The sequence below is a fragment of the Octopus sinensis genome, linkage group LG18 (assembly GCF_006345805.1).
Source record: "Octopus sinensis linkage group LG18, ASM634580v1, whole genome shotgun sequence".
Lineage (NCBI taxonomy): Eukaryota > Metazoa > Mollusca > Cephalopoda > Octopoda > Octopodidae > Octopus > Octopus sinensis.
The window spans coordinates 5,142,762-5,163,191 of NC_043014.1; the positions used below are offsets into that span (position 1 = coordinate 5,142,762).

Consider the following 20,430-nt stretch of genomic DNA (forward strand, 5'->3'; position numbering starts at 1 on the left):
ACACACAGAATCATACACACAAATATGCGGGGAAAATGCGTGCTCGTACGAGCGACCGCAGTTACTGTTGGGGCACAAGGTTGAAGTCAACTCCTCTAGCGAAGTATTTATCAAAGAGAAATACCGAAGGGAGGTAACTCACGACAGACTCCAGCCTGGCGCTCTAATGGCGTCACTTACTCGTTGTTGTTGACTATGTTTAAGTTAAAGCTATGGCTTTAAGTTTGTCTAGATATTCCCCTCTTCGGTATTTTCTTTTGATAACGGCTTAACTGGAACCCGATAGGGAGCAGCACTGGACTGATATGCTGTTTTTGCCGCTTTCTGCACTGAATTTGCCTTTAGAGTTTGAAATATGCCATTAGCACATTTTAACGAACCTAAAAATTGCTTATGCCTAATACTGAGCGCTAATACTGTTCACTGGAAACGCCATGTTGAATGTTTCCATATATTCATTTGTCAATTTGCATTTCGTGCTTTCATATTACTTAATTATTATTCTTTTTCTCTAGCTTTTTCACAATCGAGCATTCTTATGGCACGCAATTAATCGGAGAAAACACGTGCTGCCACCCACAGATCCCTCTTTCCACGGATACCTTCGTTTATCTGGCAGCCATTCTACAAACTCCCACATACAAGGAGCAATCATGCTGGGTATAGTGTGAAACACTCAACATGTTGCACTGATTCCACCTAATGTATATTTTATAAGTGGTGTTCCTTTCCTTACTAAGTCGTTTATGTGTGTTACAGTTATTGTATGCATGTATCTCGAAGCAAGTTCCTCTTCTGCGAGTTTGATAGTTTTATGTTACAGACGGAGATAATTTGTTGAACTTGATGTTTTGTGGTGTTGCTGTAGATTCGGTTGATTCTGTTCCTGAAGTCTACTCATATTTCTTGGTGGTTTCATATTTTATTTTGGCACATCAGTTTTCAGGAAACGATGAGAGGCTGCGTGTGTAATGTGACGCGAGGCTGTGTGTGTGTGATTTTTGTAGAAAAGCGGGAATATTTGAATGTAGGTTGAAAGTAGTTCATCGTGGGACGTGTACTTGTACCCTTGTCGAAAGTGTTTCGTGAAAACTTCAATGTGTTAGTAACCTGACTAGTAGTTAGGTAGTCAACATTTTGTGGTATTCCTTCAGTGGATATCAAATATCCTTTATTAGGTAATATCCGCGATTGGATTGCAGTGCTGTCATCGCATCGATTGTAGTTACATTGATACGTATGGGAGTATATTTTTTATTAAACCATCATGATTTAGTGATGTTAGTTATAAGCTTTTATCGTGTTTTCTGAAGATTGATCATGAAAGGGTGATATATTTGTACGGAGGTGTTTCATTTGGGGATTGTTTTCATTTTAAGACGGAATACAAAACACATTTAAACGAATCATCATTTTATTTCAACTTTTAAATTTGATAAACTGAACCTCATACAATGTATTCTAGAATCATTCCCCGAGGATTACATCGTTCTGTTAAGCTATTTGTCACATTCTATGACGTCTCTGTTGTTTCGTTTTGAATATTTTCTGAAAACTTGTAGCCGCAATTTATTTAACGACATATATTACTTGGATTAGAATACTGCGAAACACAATTACAAGAAACGTATATGTTGCTTTATTATAATATATTTTATGATTCGCCGACATAAATTTTCATATAGAAATGAACGTAAATTTCTATTCAATATTTACTGCACACAACGCAGGATAATTCTTGACCATTGACATACGGTGGACATGGCAATGAACCACAAGCAGCCTGAACGAAATATAAAGTAGCTCCATTTTCGTTTCTGTAACCTGCTGGATCAGCTTCTGGTGCATAGTCCACACACACATATTCAAGTCTGCCATTATCCTTATAATGCTCAGCCATCAAATATCCTGAATACTCAGCTGTCCAGCCAGGGTAACACTTTGTCCTGGCTGGTAACATCATAACAACAGCAGGTTGTCGTGTCAAACAGACAGCGCACGGAACGTTGTGTTGATGAATTGATTCAGCGTTAGCAAAAGAAAAGAGTTTATTAGTTAGGTATGTTTCCAGTTGATATTCACTGCCATAAATGTAACCACCTATTTCAACTTCTGTCGTATAATTGGCCCAAATGGGATCGTTGGGTAGACACAAGAGATTACTTCCGCCACCTGTGTAGCCGTACCATTGTCCACCAGCCACACCTAGAAATGGTAAGAATAAATCAAGTAAAAAAGATATTAAGCAAAATTATATATGAAATAACGGAAACATTCATTACAGTTTGACCCTTAAAAGAAGTCATGTTTAGTCGCGTGTGAACGAATTGTGGTGTATATATGTTAGTGTTTATGTTATTGTAAACTGTGTGTTGCTGAAAGCTTGAGAACGTAGCTTTGCATTTGCATTCTCGTCATATATATATATATATATATATATATATATATATATATATATATATATATATATATACTCTTTTACTCTTTACTTGTTTCAGTCATTTGACTGCGGCCATGCTGGAGCACCGCCTTTAGTCGAGCAAATCGACCCCGGGACTTATTCTTTGTAAGCCCAGTACTTATTCTATCGGTCTCTTTTGCCGAACCGCTAAGTGACGGGGACGTAAACACACCAGCATCGCTTGTCAAGCAATGCTAACACAGACACACAAACATATACACACACACTTATATATATATACATATATACGACAGGCTTCTTTCAGTTTCCGTCTACCAAATCCACTCACAAGGCATTTGTCGGCCCGGGGCTATAGCAGAAGACACTTGCCCAAGATGCTACGCAGTGGGACTGAACCCGGAACCATGTGGTTGGTTAGCAAGCTACTTACCACACAGCCACTCCTGCGCCTATATATATATATATATATATATATATATATATATATATATATGTATTTATTTATATATATGTATTTATTTATATATATATATATATATACCCTTTTTTATTTTACTTGTTTCAGTCATTTGACAGCGGCCATTCTGGAGCACCGCCTTTAGTCGAGCATATCGACCCCGGGACTTATTCTTTGTGAGCCCAGTACTTATTCTATCGATCTCTTTTTGCCGAAAGGCTAAGTGACGGGGACGTAAACACACCAGAATCGGTTGTCAAGCGATGGTTGGGGGACAAACACAGACACACAAACATATACACACACACAAATATATATATATATATACATATATTCCACAGGCTTCTTTCACTTTCCGTCTATCAAATCCACTAACAAGGCATTGGGCGGCCCGAGGCTAAAGCAGAAGACACTTGCCCAAGATGCCACGCAGTGGTACTGAACCCAGAACCATGTGGTTGGTAAGCAAGCTACTTACCACACAGCCACTCCTGCGCCTATATATATGTATATATATGTTATATGTATACGGGTAAGTATTTGTGGTTACGACTCGGATTATTATTTATGTTTGCATGGGGTAGGTGTTTTTCGGTGGATGTCAATAGATGGAGGAAAAGAAAGATATTTTATAACGCATGCACTCGTGTTTATCCGAAATGGAAAAGATGTTCACGTGTGAACGGGGATATTTTGGGTGGTGGAAATTGTTGGTGGTTTGAGTAGGACAATACGGGAGACGACGAGATGCAGAGAAGTGGTGGGTAATCGTCGATGAAATGTTGTTTAGTCGATCATACGAGACTCAGTGGCTAAACCTCTCGTTTAGACTCGGACGAATCAGGCTTACAAAGACGTTATGATCACACAGACTTTTTTTCATGCAATACACAGAAACGAGGTGGGAGGAAAAATTGTGAGGTTCAGTAATGGCGTAGTGTTTAAGATAAATGGACGGCGAAGTGGGCGACCGAAAAAGGATACGTGTAGGGTTTATAAAGAGCAGATTCAGAGCATTTTTAAGGAACGTAAGGTTGATTGGGGACGCAGTTTGTAGCAGCAGTTTTGAATTGGAAGTTTCGGAATTACCTTACAAAGATATACTGGATAATTAATGAGGTGATGTGGTGCATGAAAAGAGCAAGGTTTTAGCGATAGGACGATTTCGGTGAGGCGGAGAAGAATAGAAGTGCATTCTGTACTCTGTTGTGTTCTCTCACTAATATTTAGTCTCTCTCTATTTTACTTAATGAATACAGTCCTTAGCTTTTTCCATCAGTTACAGTATGTGGCTTGTCCAGTCCTCATTCTACATTGTACGTTCATTCCATTAACCATTTACAGTCACTGTCATCAATTCTAATAGACTCTATTCAATTTAGCCCACACCTACGATCATTGGGCACTCTAGTTAAAGATAGTCAAGTGGCCACTTTTCAGCTCTGGTCACTCACGTACAATACCACCATCCGTAGCCATTACACTTGATCACCGGTCAGCAGCCTCGGTATTTGATATCTACACTCCATACAAGTCAGCCAGGAGTCCTTGATCGCTATACTGGATTCCCGTCTAGTCCTATCTATAACTTAACGTAGAGATATCTATATTCTGTAGTTAGACAACCGCCTTTTCACTTGGTCCGTAGTAGACAACATTTAAAATTCTGATTTGACCAAATACCTACAAAGGAGTAAGCAGTCTTGTGCAGACTCTATAGGGTCTATAGGTATCGTTTCAAACGTGATATGTCATCAAATGATTTGCTTGAGTGTGTGGGCGTGTGCGTGAGAGAGACGGGGATGGAGAGAGACGACAGAAAGAGAAAATGAAGGAATAAAAAGAGAAGAAGAGAAAGATAAAGAGAGAAAGAGAGAACAGAAGTATAGTTTATACTAACCGTCATATACAAGGCTTGAATTAGTAGGACAAGTAGTTCTGCCCCACCGAGTATACAATGATCCGGGACCAGGTTCTGTGAAATTAAAATGAAACAATTTAGTTTAAAAGAAAGAATTCTTGAATCCTATACAAAGGAAGTTGTTGGCTTGGAAGGAATTGATAGAGAGGAGAGACATTTAGAATTTAAGAGAAAAAGAATGAGTGAATGAATGAAAATCAGAATGAAAGAAGTAAATGATTCGCTAAGAATAAATTTTAAACGAAGAAAATAAGTCATTTGTCTATTGAGCCTGTTGTTGACGTTGATGTCAACGAATTGAGAGATTAATCTCAGAATATCAGAATGTGTATTTGGCTCCTTTAAGAACGGATGTTTGTTTTGTTGTTGAACTTGGATGTGAGTATATATATATATTTGTGACCGTAATAATGATAAAGTCTTTTATAGATATGTAGGCCATATTATCAATTCTTGGTACTGGATTGGTCAATTACAAATATCAGGTTGGTGCTTGGCGTGAATCAGGCCATCATAGCTACAATATGCAAAGGGCTCGAAGGAATAGCCATAACGCGTCATTCATGGAGAGGGATAACAGCATTTGCGTCCGGATCTTGGATGAAGGAGTCCATTTGGGAAATATTTTTCAGTCTCCACCCAACTCAAATTGGGATGCATGGGAAGGGAAAACAAAATATGTGTGTTCCATGTCACCGAAGCCGGTCCAGAAGGGATCATCCGTTCATAATTGAGAATTTGACTGTCAAAACCGGACGAGACAAAACGTTGCCTGTTATATATAATCAGTCTCCTCAAGAAAGCTTCATTGCTTCGGAGGCGCACACTTGGAATTAGGTTGGAAACTCCACCGTGCAGGTGTGGTGCCAACTATGTCAGCACAGGCGGAAGTGGGATGCTCACAATCCCTGGCTTTCGGATTGGATTATGGAGTGAATCCCACTAGGTATTAAGGGATATCTCCTGAAGCTCAAGCAGAATGAAGGAGTGGTGTAGCTGCTGGAAGTAAATGCACCCAATAGCGAGGCCAAATACAAATGCTTCCTTAACAAATTCACTGCAGCTTTGGATATATTTGGGGTAAAGTCATTTGTCTTACAAGGAGACTTCTGTGCACACTTTGGCGCTGATAACCGCAAGAAGTATTGATTGGGTGGAATGGCGTCACACAACTTAATGTGGTGGCCATATTAGTCTTCTGGACACTCTATGATATAGATATCGTTTTAAGACGGTTGTTTATAAGGGTACTTGGAATAGAAATGCTTAGTGACAGAAATTCTTGATAGATGTTGTTGTCGTCTCAGTCCTCTTTGAGTCTGTGCTGGACGATCGGGCTATAAGTAGTGGGGAGAGTTGTCAACTGACCACTACCAAGATGTCTGAAACCGGAAGATGCCTACAGTTGGGAGAACCTAGTAAATTGGTAAGTCCAGTGCGACCTACAGAATAAAGTTGAAAGCAGTAGTGGATGATGGAATAAGAAACAAATTTGTGGATAATATTGCATCCAAATTGAGAGAGACCCACATGAATAAACTTGGGCATCGAAATCGATTAGTGATTGTATTATTTTTGTCGAACTAAAGTCACTGAAAAGTGATAAGGCTGCTGGAGAGAAATACGTTCGTCTTGATAATTTTAAACCCTTAAATACACATGGTATTCCTTGAGTGACCCATGTATGCTAGGTGGAATGGCGCATCAGGGAAAACACGAGGGCAATGTCAATCCGGGGTAATAATCGCAGATTTTTTTAAGACAAAGTCTACACTACATGTCTAGAAAAGTTACGTTGGGAAATAGTCGCGTCCAGGACTACTGTCCTGGATACAGTACACCCGACCAGATATTCGTTCGAAGGCAGATCTTCGAGAAAACGTTGAAATAATTCCAAGGGGAATACGCTGTAGACCACGTGCCGTGGGGCATGTTGCGGATGGTTTACCAGGAAGGTGGGATTATTGGGCAAATTCTTTTTACCGTAAAATACTCGTACGGATGTCCAAATGTTTGTATTTGTGCAAAAGCCGAATGTTTTCAACTTGGAGTTTCGACTTCAATAGCAGAGCGTATTGTTAGTGCTTCTTCTCACATTTCTTATGATCTGGTTGAGCCATTTTAGAAGAAGTATCTCATTTCGTCTGTATGGGGTCGGTCGACTGCTATTTGCAGACGACATGCAGCTATCTGACTCATGTCATGTTCACTTTCGACAAGCATTGAATGGGTTGGCTGCCGAGTGCTCCAAGACAGGGATGACTAACACACACTCTGCAGGAAAGTGGAACATCGTTACTTCGGGAATCTATTCACGAGTGATTGGAAGCACAAGACTGAACAGATTGCTAAATTCTAGATATAAACGCATTGATGCGCTAGGTCGGGCATTCGATTCTCAGACGAACAATAGTTGGTACACTTATCGACGTAGCGCTGCACACACACACACACACACACACACACACACACACACACACACTCATATACACACAATTAATGTCATAGTATAACAGAGTAACATTTTATTAAGGAAATTATTGCAAAGAAAAATGTATTTTAAAAGAAATTTTGACTAGTATCTTAGTATATATTACTGAAGAAATATGAATAGTGATGTAGAGACAATTCAACTTTGGTGAAATTATAAATCGTTAAGGAGACACGGGTGAATGACTTTGGCTAAACACTGTAGAACTGGAAGCTGGATACTTTATAATATTTAATCTCATTCCTGAACATTTCTTCAAAGTTATTGTCTTATACAATATAAAATTAGTTCTTACTTGGGGTGTCATCAGGTTTATCGTCGAGAGATTTCTTGGAGATGACACGGTTCTGTGGAAAAATAGAGAGTGTATATTATCGTTTAGAACTGAAAAGAATGCAATACATGACAACATTTTCGGGCAGCATTTTATGAAGATGTGGGTGACGTCGACATTGTCCATTCTACCAAATCTATTATATCGTTTTACATCTTGGAGGTTTGCTGGAACTGCATGCCTTTCTGTGAATCTGGTATTTCATTATTTCATGCTTGTATATGGCAAAGCATACACATTACATAAACAGCTAATATCCCTGTTCATTGTCAAGAGTAGACTAATTTTGCTATCTAAAATCGCTGGTAGTTTGAAGATTACTATAAACGTAGACTTGCGCATTCTGCTGACGCACAAGAAAGCCCGACGCCAACCTTTCATGTACGGCGTCCTAATACGCTGTAGGACTTTTCCACTGCGACCTTAGGAGAATCTGTCAAGGCAATAGGATGCAATATTTAAAAGTAGTTTGAATTTATGCCAAAGCTCTATTGCCTTGATATTGTTTAGTATAGTTATCCATCATGATCACTGAAGAGTCGGGCATTTCTAGCACTGGTGAATAATATTCCGGATTGAAGCTCGAAGGTCAACATATTAAGGTTTGTAAGAAAAATGTTTGGGAACATATTGTAGGTTATAAATTGACTGCATACGAAAGGGATGAGGATTAGATATTTTGTACACGGGTGCTATATAAACTGGTTATTCACTCCTTAAATATAGTGTGTATATGTAGATGTATATATGTAAGTGTATAAAAATTTATATATATATATATGTGTGTGTGTGTGTGTTGATATATATATATATATATGTATATGTTTATACATATATATAACATATGTTTGTGTGTATGTGTTTATATATATATATGTATATATATATATGTATACATATATACATATATATATATATGTATTTATATTGGGTTGCCTGGAAAGCTCGTGCCGATTTTTAAAGGAATATAAAGGGCCAATAAATACTTGCCATTGCATTTTTAAACAACCAAATATGAACCATTTTGTTGCACTATGCTTCTCCATCTTTCCTTTAACTTGAAAATACCCTCTTTCCAGAATTGAGGTGGTTTCATGGCAAAGAATTCATCGAGGTATCTTTTTACGTCATTCAAGGAATTAAAATTTTTACCATTAAAACTATTCTGCAAAGGCCTGAATAAGTGGAAATCCGAAGGTGCAATATCTGGTGAATATGGAGAGATGGAGTAATACATGCCAGCCGAGCTGCAGCAATTTTTGTCTGGTTCCCAAAGCATCAAGTGCCGAAAATGAACTTTCTTATCTTGCATTTTAAAGTGTTACAAAATTAACACCTGTTATAGGAACATAAACCTTCTTACACGAAAAGATAGCTTAAACTGCGCCCTAACTGCGCACACATACATAATACATACACACATATTCACACACAAGCACACATACATACCTAAATAAATACATGCATACAGACATAAATATATGTTAACAAAAAATCCATGACTTACCGTTTTTGATGGGAGCACAATATTGACGGTCTCAGGACGACAAAGCAGATCAAGAAGGGAACAACCTTTAATAATTGAGAATTAAAACGTCAAAATTGTTAGATATAATCTGCCTGTAAGATATAATCGGTGTCTCCTCTACAAAATTTCCTTTCTCCGATAGCGTACACCTGGATATAGGCTTGAAACTCCACTACGCAACTGTGGTGCCAGCAATGTCTGCACAGGTGGGATTAGGATACTCTCAATCTCCAGCTTTCGGATTGTATTATTGAGTGAAACCTACTAGGTGTGAGTGTTCACCTCTTGAAGCTAAGGCTGAATATGAAGGACCACTGTGGCTGCTGTAAGTATATGCAGCAAACAACGGGGTCAAATACAAATTCTTCTTAAGCAAATTCACCTCAGCTTTAGATATATTTGGGGCAAAGTCATTTGTCCTGCAAGGAAACTTCAGTGCACACCTTGGCACTGATAACCGTGAGAAGGATTGATTGGAAGGAATGTCGTCAGTGAACTTAATGGAGAGGTCATAGCAGCCTTCAGTGCAGGATACACACTCTCCTCTCTATGGTATAGATATTATTTTAAGACAGGGATATTTATAAGGGTGCCTGGTAGAGAAATACTTGGTGACAGAGGTTTGTGATAGATTTCGGTCCTCTTTCACTCTTTGCTGAACTTTCGGGTAAAAGGAAGGGGCGGAGTTGTCAACTCGTCACTACCTAAATGTCTGAAAACCTGAACATTCCTACAATCTGTCGAACACTGGAAATTGGTAAGTCCAGTGCGACCTACAGAATACAGTTGGAACCGCAGAGGATGCTGGGATCAGAAGCGAAAATGTGGAGACTTTTGCATCCAAATTGAGAGTGACCATCCGGAATGAATTTGGACATCGAAATGATTTCGTGATTGTATTATTTTATTCGGCAGGTTCTTCTTCGGTTGAACGCTTATTTGAGCTAAACTCACTTAAAAGTGGTAAAGCTGCTGGTGAAAACACGTTCGGCTTGATATTTTAGAAACCTTAAATACAGATGGCATTCTCTGAGTGACCCATGTATGCTAGGTGGATGGGACCTCTGGAAAAAACACCAAGGCAATGGTAATACGGGGTGACAATCACAATTTTTTCAAAAAAAGATCAAAGAGTGTGTTCTAATTATAGAAAAGTCTACACGTGATGTCAGGAAAAGATATGTAGGGAAAACGTCGCGCCCAATATTACCGTCCGACACGCGGTACACCTGACCAGATAGTCATTCAAAGACAGATCTTCCAGTTGCAAGGTTTAGACGATGTAAACCACGAAAAGTCACACGATCACATGCCCTGGGGAATGTTGTGGATGGTTTACCAGGAAGGTGAGTTTAATGGGCAAATACTGGTTGCCATAAAGTACTTATATGGATGTTCAAATTATTGTATTTATGTACAAGTCGAAAGTTTTCAACGTGAAGGTTTCACTTAGTTGAAGTGTGCATTGTTAGTGCCCCTTCTCACATTCTTTTTTGTGATCTGGTTGAATATGCGCAGCCATTGTGGTAGAGGTATCCTAATTCATCTCTACGTGATCGGTCGACTGTTATTAGTAGACGACATGCTGCTTGGTACAATTATCGACGTAGCACTGCATATATACTCATATACACAATAAATGGCATTGTATATTAGAGTAACATTTTATTTAGGAAATTATTGTAAAGTAGAATATATTTCGAAATAAATTCAGGCAAGTGTCTTAGTATATACTATTGTGGACATGTGGATAGTAATGTGGAACTAATTCAAAGTTCGTGAAATTATAAACCATGACTCAAGGAGACACGGGTCAATGACTTTAGCTATAAAATTAGTTCTTACTTGGTGTGTCATCAGGTTTATCGTCGAGAGATTTCTTGGAGATGAAACGATTCTGTAAAAAAATAGAAATAGCATCACATAAATAGAACGTCAAGGTATTTATTATCGTTTAGAACTTAAAACAATGCAATAGATGACAACATATTCGGACAGGTATCATTGCCAACACTACAATCTCAACACCTTAGGAATCTTCTAGAAGGCGCTTCAATCTAGTTAAAGGATTTTCTGAACAATATCAGACAATACAACTCTGCATTTCAATTGACATCGTTTGGTGAATCTAAGAAGATAGATAAACATGAATTTACGCCGACGTCAAAGTTCAAGGGCAAGTCTATCCCCTCATTGATTTCCTGGTACCCGCGAATGAACAACCACAGTTCATCCAAATTTACTCTATGAGTGATGTAGGACAACAAACCAGACGTGTGGTGCTAAAATTTCGATGATGGGTCGTGTTAGACACAGCGCACACTGCTGCAAAGGAGAGTATATCCACTGACAGCTTTTCGGTGCGTTCAAACATCACACAAACCCCACCTTCAATTTTGCATGACAGGTTAGGGCCTGAAACACTCCAAACGGACGCATAGCATGTTGCTTAGTCGAATTAGCCCAGCATTTACTCTACAAATGTTTTGTTGTCAATGTTGCACTTTCCCATATCACCTGTTTCAAAGATGGAACATCTTAGAGAATGACATCTGCAAATGTAGAAAGGTCGGTACGCTAACACGTATTCTTTCCAACTGTTCATTAGCATTGAACAGGTACACATGGAGGCACAACTTGGTCCTTAAGGTTATCTTCAATGCTATAATGAACCAAATTCATCTCAACAACACTGAGGAAAAACCGTTAAAAGTACCATCAAGCGATTTCATTACCATCGTGCGACCAGGTCAGCGGATTTGTTTCAAGAAGAAGATCAAGAAACATCCTGAGAGAAATGAAAAGTGGAACGGCTATTGAGAGGTAACTGCAGATTTACCTGGGTGCCAGGTTTTCTTTCCCATCCCAGTTTCGAAAAATACAGATATTTTGATGTGGTGTGAAAGAAAGTTGTAAATATAGTCGAGCTAACAGTTCCTGATGACGATAATATGGACGCCGCTCGGTCTCGAAAATTGAACCGTTATGAAAACCTTGAGGAATGTGAAGACGCAGGCTGGAAAGTGGAACATTTTCCTATCGAAGTCGGATGGAGACGCATGTTTCTTAATAATGTCGCTTATTATGCAGTGTACAATGTTAAAATTTTATGTCTGTTACAGTTAAATTCGATTATTATAATTTGAAAAAAGGGACTATTTATTGCTTGTTTTGAAGCAAAATTTGTTTTAATTCCCCTTGCGGGGAAACGTTTTACTTTCTTTATTAGTGTTTTTACATAGTGGAAGGTACTGTCGCTCGTAGGGAGAGTGTATCTCCAGTGCCAAGTGCCAGTAAGGATTCTGTAGTGAGCAGAAGGATATTAGAAGAGCCAATAAGGAGCTTTGCGGCTGCCGCCGGAGGAAACTCAAGGAAAATTGATACAACCAATTTGAAGGCAAACCGAGAGCTGTTAACAAAAGAAGGGACCGAAATAAAGGTGGTCCCTCCTCATAGCATCATTAAAGATGTACTCGAAAGGACTGTAATTTTCAAAACATACAATGTTGAACAGAAAAAAATTAACTATGTCAATGACAGAAGTGTAGAAAAATATTTAAGGCCAATTTGGAATAACATCACATATTTGGCCAGAGGAAAAAGATATGCAGCTGTTGAAGTGAGGATGTCAACAGTGGAACAGGCGCAAAAGTATTCTGTGGAGCCTCTTCGAACGGATGAGGTAGTACTGTTGCCATTTTATATGGGGAGGAGAACCTCCCGAATAAAGATAAGCTGTGTACCACCGGAGGCGGACGCCGAATGGCTAGTAGCGGCAGTACTGTATGACCTAGAGGAAGAAATCACACTGCTTTCTGCGGAAGTAACAGAAGACAAAGTCAGGCTTGGCCAAACAATAAAAATGCTGATCCAAGCAGAGCCTATGACCTAGAAAAAATTCCAGAGGTCATAGATATAATGGGTACGAAGTTAGTAGTCATGGTGGAATGTAGAAAACCCAGATGTTTTAAATGTGGAAAGAAGGGCCATGTTAGGTCCGAATGCAAGAGTGGTGAAGAAAAAGAAAAAGAGGAGAACAACATTGAAGAAGACTCGGAAGATGAAACTACAGAGAATGGAAAACCAGAAGAAAGCACAGAAGAAGAAAATGAGAGCGGAAATAAAGAAGAGACGGAATGGAAGAGAGCTGGTAGCAAAAGGAAATTAAACAGAAATGTTAAATCATTGGCAAAAATGCAAACTCAAAGAAGGCATGAAAAAGCCAAAAAATCAAAAACAAAAGAAATACGAGAAAAAGAATTTCTATATATGGCGGTTCGAACCTCAAACTAAAAAACTAAAAAGAACTGGATGCAAAAACGTTAAAGACGGTTTCGAAGTCTACCACGTAGACAGCACGTCTTACAACGTTCTAGCAAATGACTATCGGAGTGATGTTGGCTTAATTAAAACGACTCCACGAGCCCGAGAAAAAGAAAAAGAGGCGGACCCACCTCCGCCTTTTAGCGAAGACATAAGAAATTGAGGTAAGACTTATGGCAGTTCACGTTGGATGTTTAAATGTGCGTGGCCTGACGGCGGGATGGAAGCAAGGTCGCTTCTTAAACGACGTCATGTCACATAATTTGGATGTCATTGTTGCTACTGAAACCCGGTTAAAGGGATCAAGAGGACTGCTCCCACTCCTGGACGGATACGAGAAATTTATTTCTCCAGTCCACCGGCGGGTGGGTGTGGGGGTGTTGGTCCTACTAAAAAGAAACCGGGTTTCAGAGAAGAAGTTAATTTTTTGTGACCCAGAGGGTAGGCTGGTCGTCTTCGACCTGACTTTAAGTTGCGGTAAGAAAATCAGGCTGGTGGCAATTTACACCCCCTACAATGGTCAGTCTGAGTATTTCCGAGACCTAGAGAAGTTTCTTGGTACGGCGTACCCATTAGTTTTGTTAGGGGACTTTAATGTTATTCAAGATGCGCGCGTGGATAATGTTGGCTCGAACCCAAATAGAATACCTAATGCAGGTTTCCGGGAACTACTAAGTCGCTTTCAGCTAGTAGATCCATACAGACTTGAATTCCCGAACACCCCAATGTGGACATGGTTAAGTGGTGACGGGTCTTTTAAGTCCTATTAAAATAGGATTCTAATTAGAGAAACAGATAGATCCATAGCTAAGTGTCCACAGTTCCACTTGGTCAGCTACAGTGATCAGAAATTTGTCACTTGTAAGCTGAACCTAGATAAGTTACAGAGTAGAGGATCCGGTTACTAGAAACTCAATAAGTCCCATTTGGCGAACGAAGAGTACAGAAGCCGGATTAAGTTAATGATACAGAGGGCTTTAACTGGTACCATCATTAATAATAAATGGTGGTACGCCCTCAAAAGAGCCATTAAATTTGAGTCTGTTAGATATAGCATAGGTTTAGTGGCTAGAGAGCGTAAGAGGGAACTAGAACTGGTTAAGGAATTAGAGGAAGCAGTGTTGACTGGTAGTGCTGCTGAGGCGAAGGCTAAGAGACTGGAATTAAACCAGCACCTCGAGGCCAAACACAGGGGATGCATTATCAGGGGTAGACTTCGTGCAATGGGGAGTGAGGGGCTCAATGCCGCTGGATGGGCTCGGGTGATGGAAACCCAACGTGGAAATGATTCTACAATTCGATCTGTGGAGAATCTACAAGACGAGATTGTGAACGAACCCGATGAGATGTGTCAGGCTTTTCAGGAGCACTTTGTACAGCTTTTCGGGAGGGGCAATGGACCGGATGGTAGGTTGGACCTTTCGGACTTCCTTGCCGGGCTGCCGCGTCTCTCGGGGCAGGATGCTGAGTGCTGTGAGGGTCCGATAACACCTCAGGAGGGTAGAGAGGCTATAACGAACTGTAAAGCTGGTAGGGCGCCGTGACTTGATGGTTTGCCTTATGAATTGTACAAAAGTATGCCAGACTTGTTTGGGAAAATTCTGGCCGGGGTTTACGCAAACTGGACAGAATGGGTCGATTCCCAGATCTGTACGCAGGGGAGTGGTGACTCTGGTAAGGAAGGACCTAAACAAGGGAGATAAGATAGACAACTTTAGGCCCATCACTCTGTTAAACGCAGAGGTGAAGATTTTGGCCAAGGTACTAGCAAAAAGATTGGGGCGGGTCGCGAATACTCTGATCGGCAAGGCACAAACCTGTGCCGTCCCCGGCAGAAGCATTCAGGACAATCTCCATCTTATACGCTATACCTTAGAAGGGTTTGGTAGTGATTTTGGCAAAAGCATTCGATAGGGTTGACCATCGATACCTGGTGTCCGTGCTAGCACAGTTCGGGCTGGGTCTTGGCTTCCTTAGGTGGATAATCCAATTATACGACAACATCGATTCGATCGTTCGGGTGAACGGATTTCTTTCTAGGCCGTTCTCTGTTAAGCGCTCGGTTCGCCAAGGATGTCCGCTTTCGCCACTTTTGTATGTGATGGCTCTAGAGCCGTTACTGCGAAAGTTGAGCGGCATCCCGAGGGGCCCGCTGTTGGAGAGTCGGTTTCAGCATATGCGGATGACATCACCATTATTGTAACCAAGATGGAACACCTACAGAGGGTAAGTGAAACCATTAAGGTTTACGAGACGGTGGCAGGAGCAAAGATTAACCGGGAAAAGTCAGTCGGCTTGCAACTCGGCACCTGGAGGAGAAAGTCGATGCCTTTGGATAGCGTCGTGGGACGTTGGACGGAGGGCCCGGTTAAGCTGTTAGGGGTATGGTTTGGACCAGACCTCCAGGTAGAAAAGAACTGGGCAGAGGTATTGAGCAAGGTGACCTGCATAGTCAAGACCTGGTCTTGGCGGTGGCTATCCTTGAAAGGGAGGGCGGAGGTATCGCATCGGTCATCATTTACCGCCTAACCGTCGTGCCCTGTCCCGGTTCGTGGTTGAGCAAGCTGGAGAAGCAGATCTTCCGCTTTTTGTGGAAGGGCACCACTCCTCTAGTGAGGCGTTCTCTCTGCTGCCAAAAGCCGTTGAATGGAGGACTGGGGATGCCTTGGCTGTTGATGCGCAAACATGCGCTGAGGTTGAGGCATCTCTGGCTACTCCTGAATGGTTAACAGGTGTGGTCTCCGCACGCGAAACGGATGTTTCCCAGGTTCACAAGTTTTAGTGGACAAGAAAGCTGGTTCCTTCGTAGAACGAGGTTGGGTACATGGTTTACGGAGTGCCGTAAGCACTCCTACAGTTCCATCGCTCGGGTAATGCTAGCGGTTTTGGCACAACCACATTTTTCTATAGCAGGTTGGTAGAGGCTGGGAACGACGATATCCTAGAGGAAACCCTAGGTCTCGGAGATAACCAGTTAGACAGTCTGTTCCGAAGGACGTTTGGGCCGGGGTATTTGGATAATTTCCAAAAATCCCTGGCCTGGCAATGTTACCGAGGAGCCTTACCCGTTCGGGATAAGCTCGCAGGACACGGTCGAACCACCACTGCCGACTGTCCAAGATGCAGACGGGATAGGGAAACTGTCCTGCACGCTATTGTTCAGTGTTCGGGAGTGTCTGAAGTGTGGGTTTATGCAGAACATCTGCTGTCAGGTTCGGGAAGAGTAGAGCTGTCGTCTGAGTCAATTGTAAAAATTGACCCGCCGGATTTCCTCACGAAAGAAGGTAAGCAATAGCGAAAGAGGTGGTATGGAAGTCGCGAATGAAAGGTTTGGCGACAGGCAACCTCATCTCCGGTCTCGGGTTGGTGAGATATTTTATCTTCCTCCTTAAAAGGAAGGTGAGGCTGGAAAGAAGATGCCTGTCAAAGAAAATGTTCAAAGAAAGATGGTTGCATGTTGCGAGGGTGCTGGGAATGAAAGATTCCTCATGAACATGTCATAAGTCTGCATACAAATGTTTCAGTAGGAGAATGGGGCTCGTGGGGTCGGAGCGTAAGCCATCTCTCTGCTTCATCTCACGTGTGTATTTCGTCCTTGTTGTATCTCATTCGATTTCATTCGATTTCATTATATTTTGTAAAATTTTAAGAGTCATATAATCATTGTGTGTCTGACCCCAATCAGGCTGTATTGTCCCCCTCTATGTTTGGGCCCATGTGGCTAATAAAGAAATTGGATGTAGAGGGTTTGTTGGACACAGCGTGAGACGACTGTTGTTATCGCTAGGCCTAACTCATCGTAAAGTCAATACCATCATGACTGATATCCAATCTACAGTGGAGAAGGCTAGCCACTGGATTTGGTTAAAAAGAGACGATGAGCGATGGCTAAAAGTATATTGAGTTCTTCATAACCAGCTGATCTAGCAAGCGGAGCCTCATATCAGTGCGCATTGATGCCGTCGAGAGGTAGGCCCCGAAACGGCGCGCAATCTCTCCTGATGACCCCATACACTTGCTAGCTTCCGGTATACGGAGCTTTTAACTGGTAGCACTTGCATGTGCAAGTTGTTTGCAAGACATCTAAGACCTTGTGGTAGGGAACCACTGACAAACCGGAAAGACGGTTAGGCATCTTGGAAAGACAAGAGGACTGCTCGGAAAGACGAGCGGACAATAGGAAAGACTATCGACACCAGGAAAGACTGGTGGAGGCTGCGGACTTACGATCCTCGCCTTTGTAATATATTGTAACAGATATGAATGGATATGACAGCCCCGATCGACCGAGAGGGGAGAATCGAGAATCAATCAAACCCAGTCAGCACGGAATGACCTTGAAACGAGTGCGGTTATTCATTCGAACAGCGAACGAAATGCAAACAACTTTGGATGCAAGCTGTGCTGTAGAACCTTTGCAACTGTGAGAGGCTTGAAGATACATCAGGGAAAGACTTGTGAGAAGAGGACAGAGCAGTGTGGATCGTCAGATCGTAAAACACGTGGCAAATCATCCCCGGACTCAAACCACAGCAGATCGATAAATGCTACAGCAGAGACCTTTTCGCGTGATGAAACTACAAGTCATGAAACTGGTGCATCGGATAATACTCAGAGGAAACCGAGGGTTTTGTGGCTTGCTGCTAATGAGAAAGTGAAATATAAAGAGTTTGAAAACAAGGTTTGTCGGGCTCTTTATAAAATGACAGACTCTACAGTGGAGAAACTGGGCAAATTATCAAGCTCAGTATACGATATAGGAAAAGATTTATTTGGAATAAAAGAGAATATCCGGCTAGAGAAAGGAAAGTGTGGACCAAGCAGGAGGATCAGAAAAATGCAGCAGTTGAGGAAGGAAAAGTCCGACTTAAGAAAGCGATGGAGATGTGCTGCACTAGATGAGAAACCTGGCCTTGCGCTACTGTATAACGATTTGAAGAGGAAATGTCGTTATGTGCAACGACATATCCGCCGATATGAGCGTCGAAAGAAAGAAAGTAAAAGGACTCGGGGTCAGTTTCTGAAGGACCCTTACGGGTTTACTAAGAAGCTATTCACTGAACCGAAGAGTGGCACTTTATCGTGCACTAAAGAAGAATTGGATGCTCATATCAAGGATACCTACAAGGCAAGATCTTTATGGGATTCTGTCGAGGAGAACAGTGGCATAGTTTACACAAATTACTAATAACAGCCATGGACCACTTCCACATTCCAGACAAAGTGATCAAAATAATGAGGATGTACTATGACAGTTTCGAAATGAGATTTACGACTGGAAATTTTACAACAAATTGGCACCGATTGGAAGTTGGCATTGCTGCTGGCTGTACGATATCTGTCACGTGGTTTATCTTAGTCATGGAGTTGATTTTGGAAGGTGTAGATTTTTCGGAACAAATCGCCCATGTACAATTGCCTAAGAAAGCCTTCATGGATGACGTGACACTTCTAGCTACAGATAAAAAAATCATGCAGAATGCCCTCTTGAGATTAGACGAACTTGTAAGTTGGTCAAGGACGCGATTTAGAGCAAAAAAGTCGCGTAGTCTGACATTTGTTAGGGAGTGCAGAAAGAATTTAAGTTTCGAATATCTGAAGAAAGCATTCCAACAGTCAAGGAAGAACCCGTCAAGAGCTTGGAACGAGTATACGCTGGAACATTGTCAGACAGAAGTCGTGGGATTGAAATTATGAAACAGGCCGAGGCTGGGTTATCAGCGATTGATAATTCGAAGTTTCCAGGTAAATATAAAATTGATGTTTGTGACAGCACATAAGATCTCCTCAGCAGGATCAATGACTGTAACAACACTTGTGACCTGACAGGATCTATGGTGGGTAGCATGGATGTGGTATCCCTATACCCATCGATTGACGTAGATTTTGCGGTGGAGAAGTGCGTGGAGATGATCAACGAGAGCCAGGTGGAGTTCCGTAATGTCAACACAGAAGAACTGGGCCTCCTACTTACACTGACATGTAATAATGAATACTTAGATAAGCATAATCTTAGTAGTTTCTGCCCCAGTCGATGTTTAAAGAGGTAGACCGCCCACATTACTTCTATGGCTAGGAAGACACATATAGAAAGGTGCGCGGATGGACCAGAGCCATACGAGCCCTGCAAATGTCCATCAGGTAAAGAAAATGATCGCACATGCACTAGGAGCTAGTATAAGAGTTACCCTAAAGGCCACACGTTTAAGTTTAATAATAAATATATGCCTAGGACGAGGGGGCAGCCATCGGCGTTAGTATCGCTGGTGATGGGGCCAACCTTTTCATGGTATGGTTGGACAGAAGGCTTAAAGAACGCCTAACACAGAACTCCATACTCGTAAACATGTATCTCGCTATGTTGATGATATCAACATAGTGGTAAAGGCACCCCCACAAGAGAGTAATGTTGATATAGTAATAGAAACTAATACTATGGAGAACATCCCGCAAATAGATAACTCCATCCACCAGAGTATTAAGGTTACAATAGACTACCCCACTAAGCCACCAACCATAGACTACCATACTAGACACTGAACTCTGGCTAGAATTGTGAATAATAAAACCCCAAATCCTTCATTCATACTATGCCAAACCTATGGCCTCAAAATACTTGATCCACCGAAACTCAGCCATTGCGGGCAATGCCAAATTCAATATTTTGATGGCAGACCTCGTCAGAATAATGAGAAATGTGTCACGCATGTGCGAGCCTACATAGTTAAAGAAACCTACGATATTTCATTCACCGCATGCAGTTCTCAGGTTACGCCAGAAAGAAAGGATCAGAGTATACAAAGGTGCTATGAAGAAATTTGATAATATATTATGTAATGATAGGGATTGGATTTGCCCACTCTATAGGAACAAGTCATGGAACACTATAGAAGGACAAAGAAAATAGGGAAGGCCAACTCTTGGTATGATAACCATAATACCAGAGTGTCCATG

The 20,430-nt window shown here is 41.3% G+C and overlaps 2 protein-coding genes across 2 annotated transcripts in view; one reads left to right on the forward strand and one right to left on the reverse strand.

Moving 5' to 3' along the window:
• Window positions 1-10,012, reverse strand: part of LOC118767023 (short-chain collagen C4-like) — an 84,847-nt gene extending 74,835 nt beyond the window's left edge. The window contains exons 1-4 of the mRNA XM_036510929.1: window positions 9,931-10,012; window positions 9,133-9,197; window positions 7,587-7,638; window positions 4,780-4,854 (exon numbers count right to left, since the gene is read on the reverse strand). Coding sequence (XP_036366822.1) covers window positions 4,780-4,854; window positions 7,587-7,638; window positions 9,133-9,197; window positions 9,931-10,012 — 274 coding nt within the window. The remainder of the gene's footprint in view (window positions 1-4,779; window positions 4,855-7,586; window positions 7,639-9,132; window positions 9,198-9,930) is intronic.
• Window positions 10,013-13,092: 3,080 nt separating this feature from the next.
• On the forward strand, window positions 13,093-13,446 carry LOC115221564 (protein SREK1IP1-like). Its single transcript, XM_029791766.1, has one exon. The coding sequence runs from the start codon at window positions 13,093-13,095 to the stop codon at window positions 13,444-13,446; it is 354 nt and encodes a 117-aa protein (XP_029647626.1).
• Window positions 13,447-20,430: the final 6,984 nt, after the last annotated feature.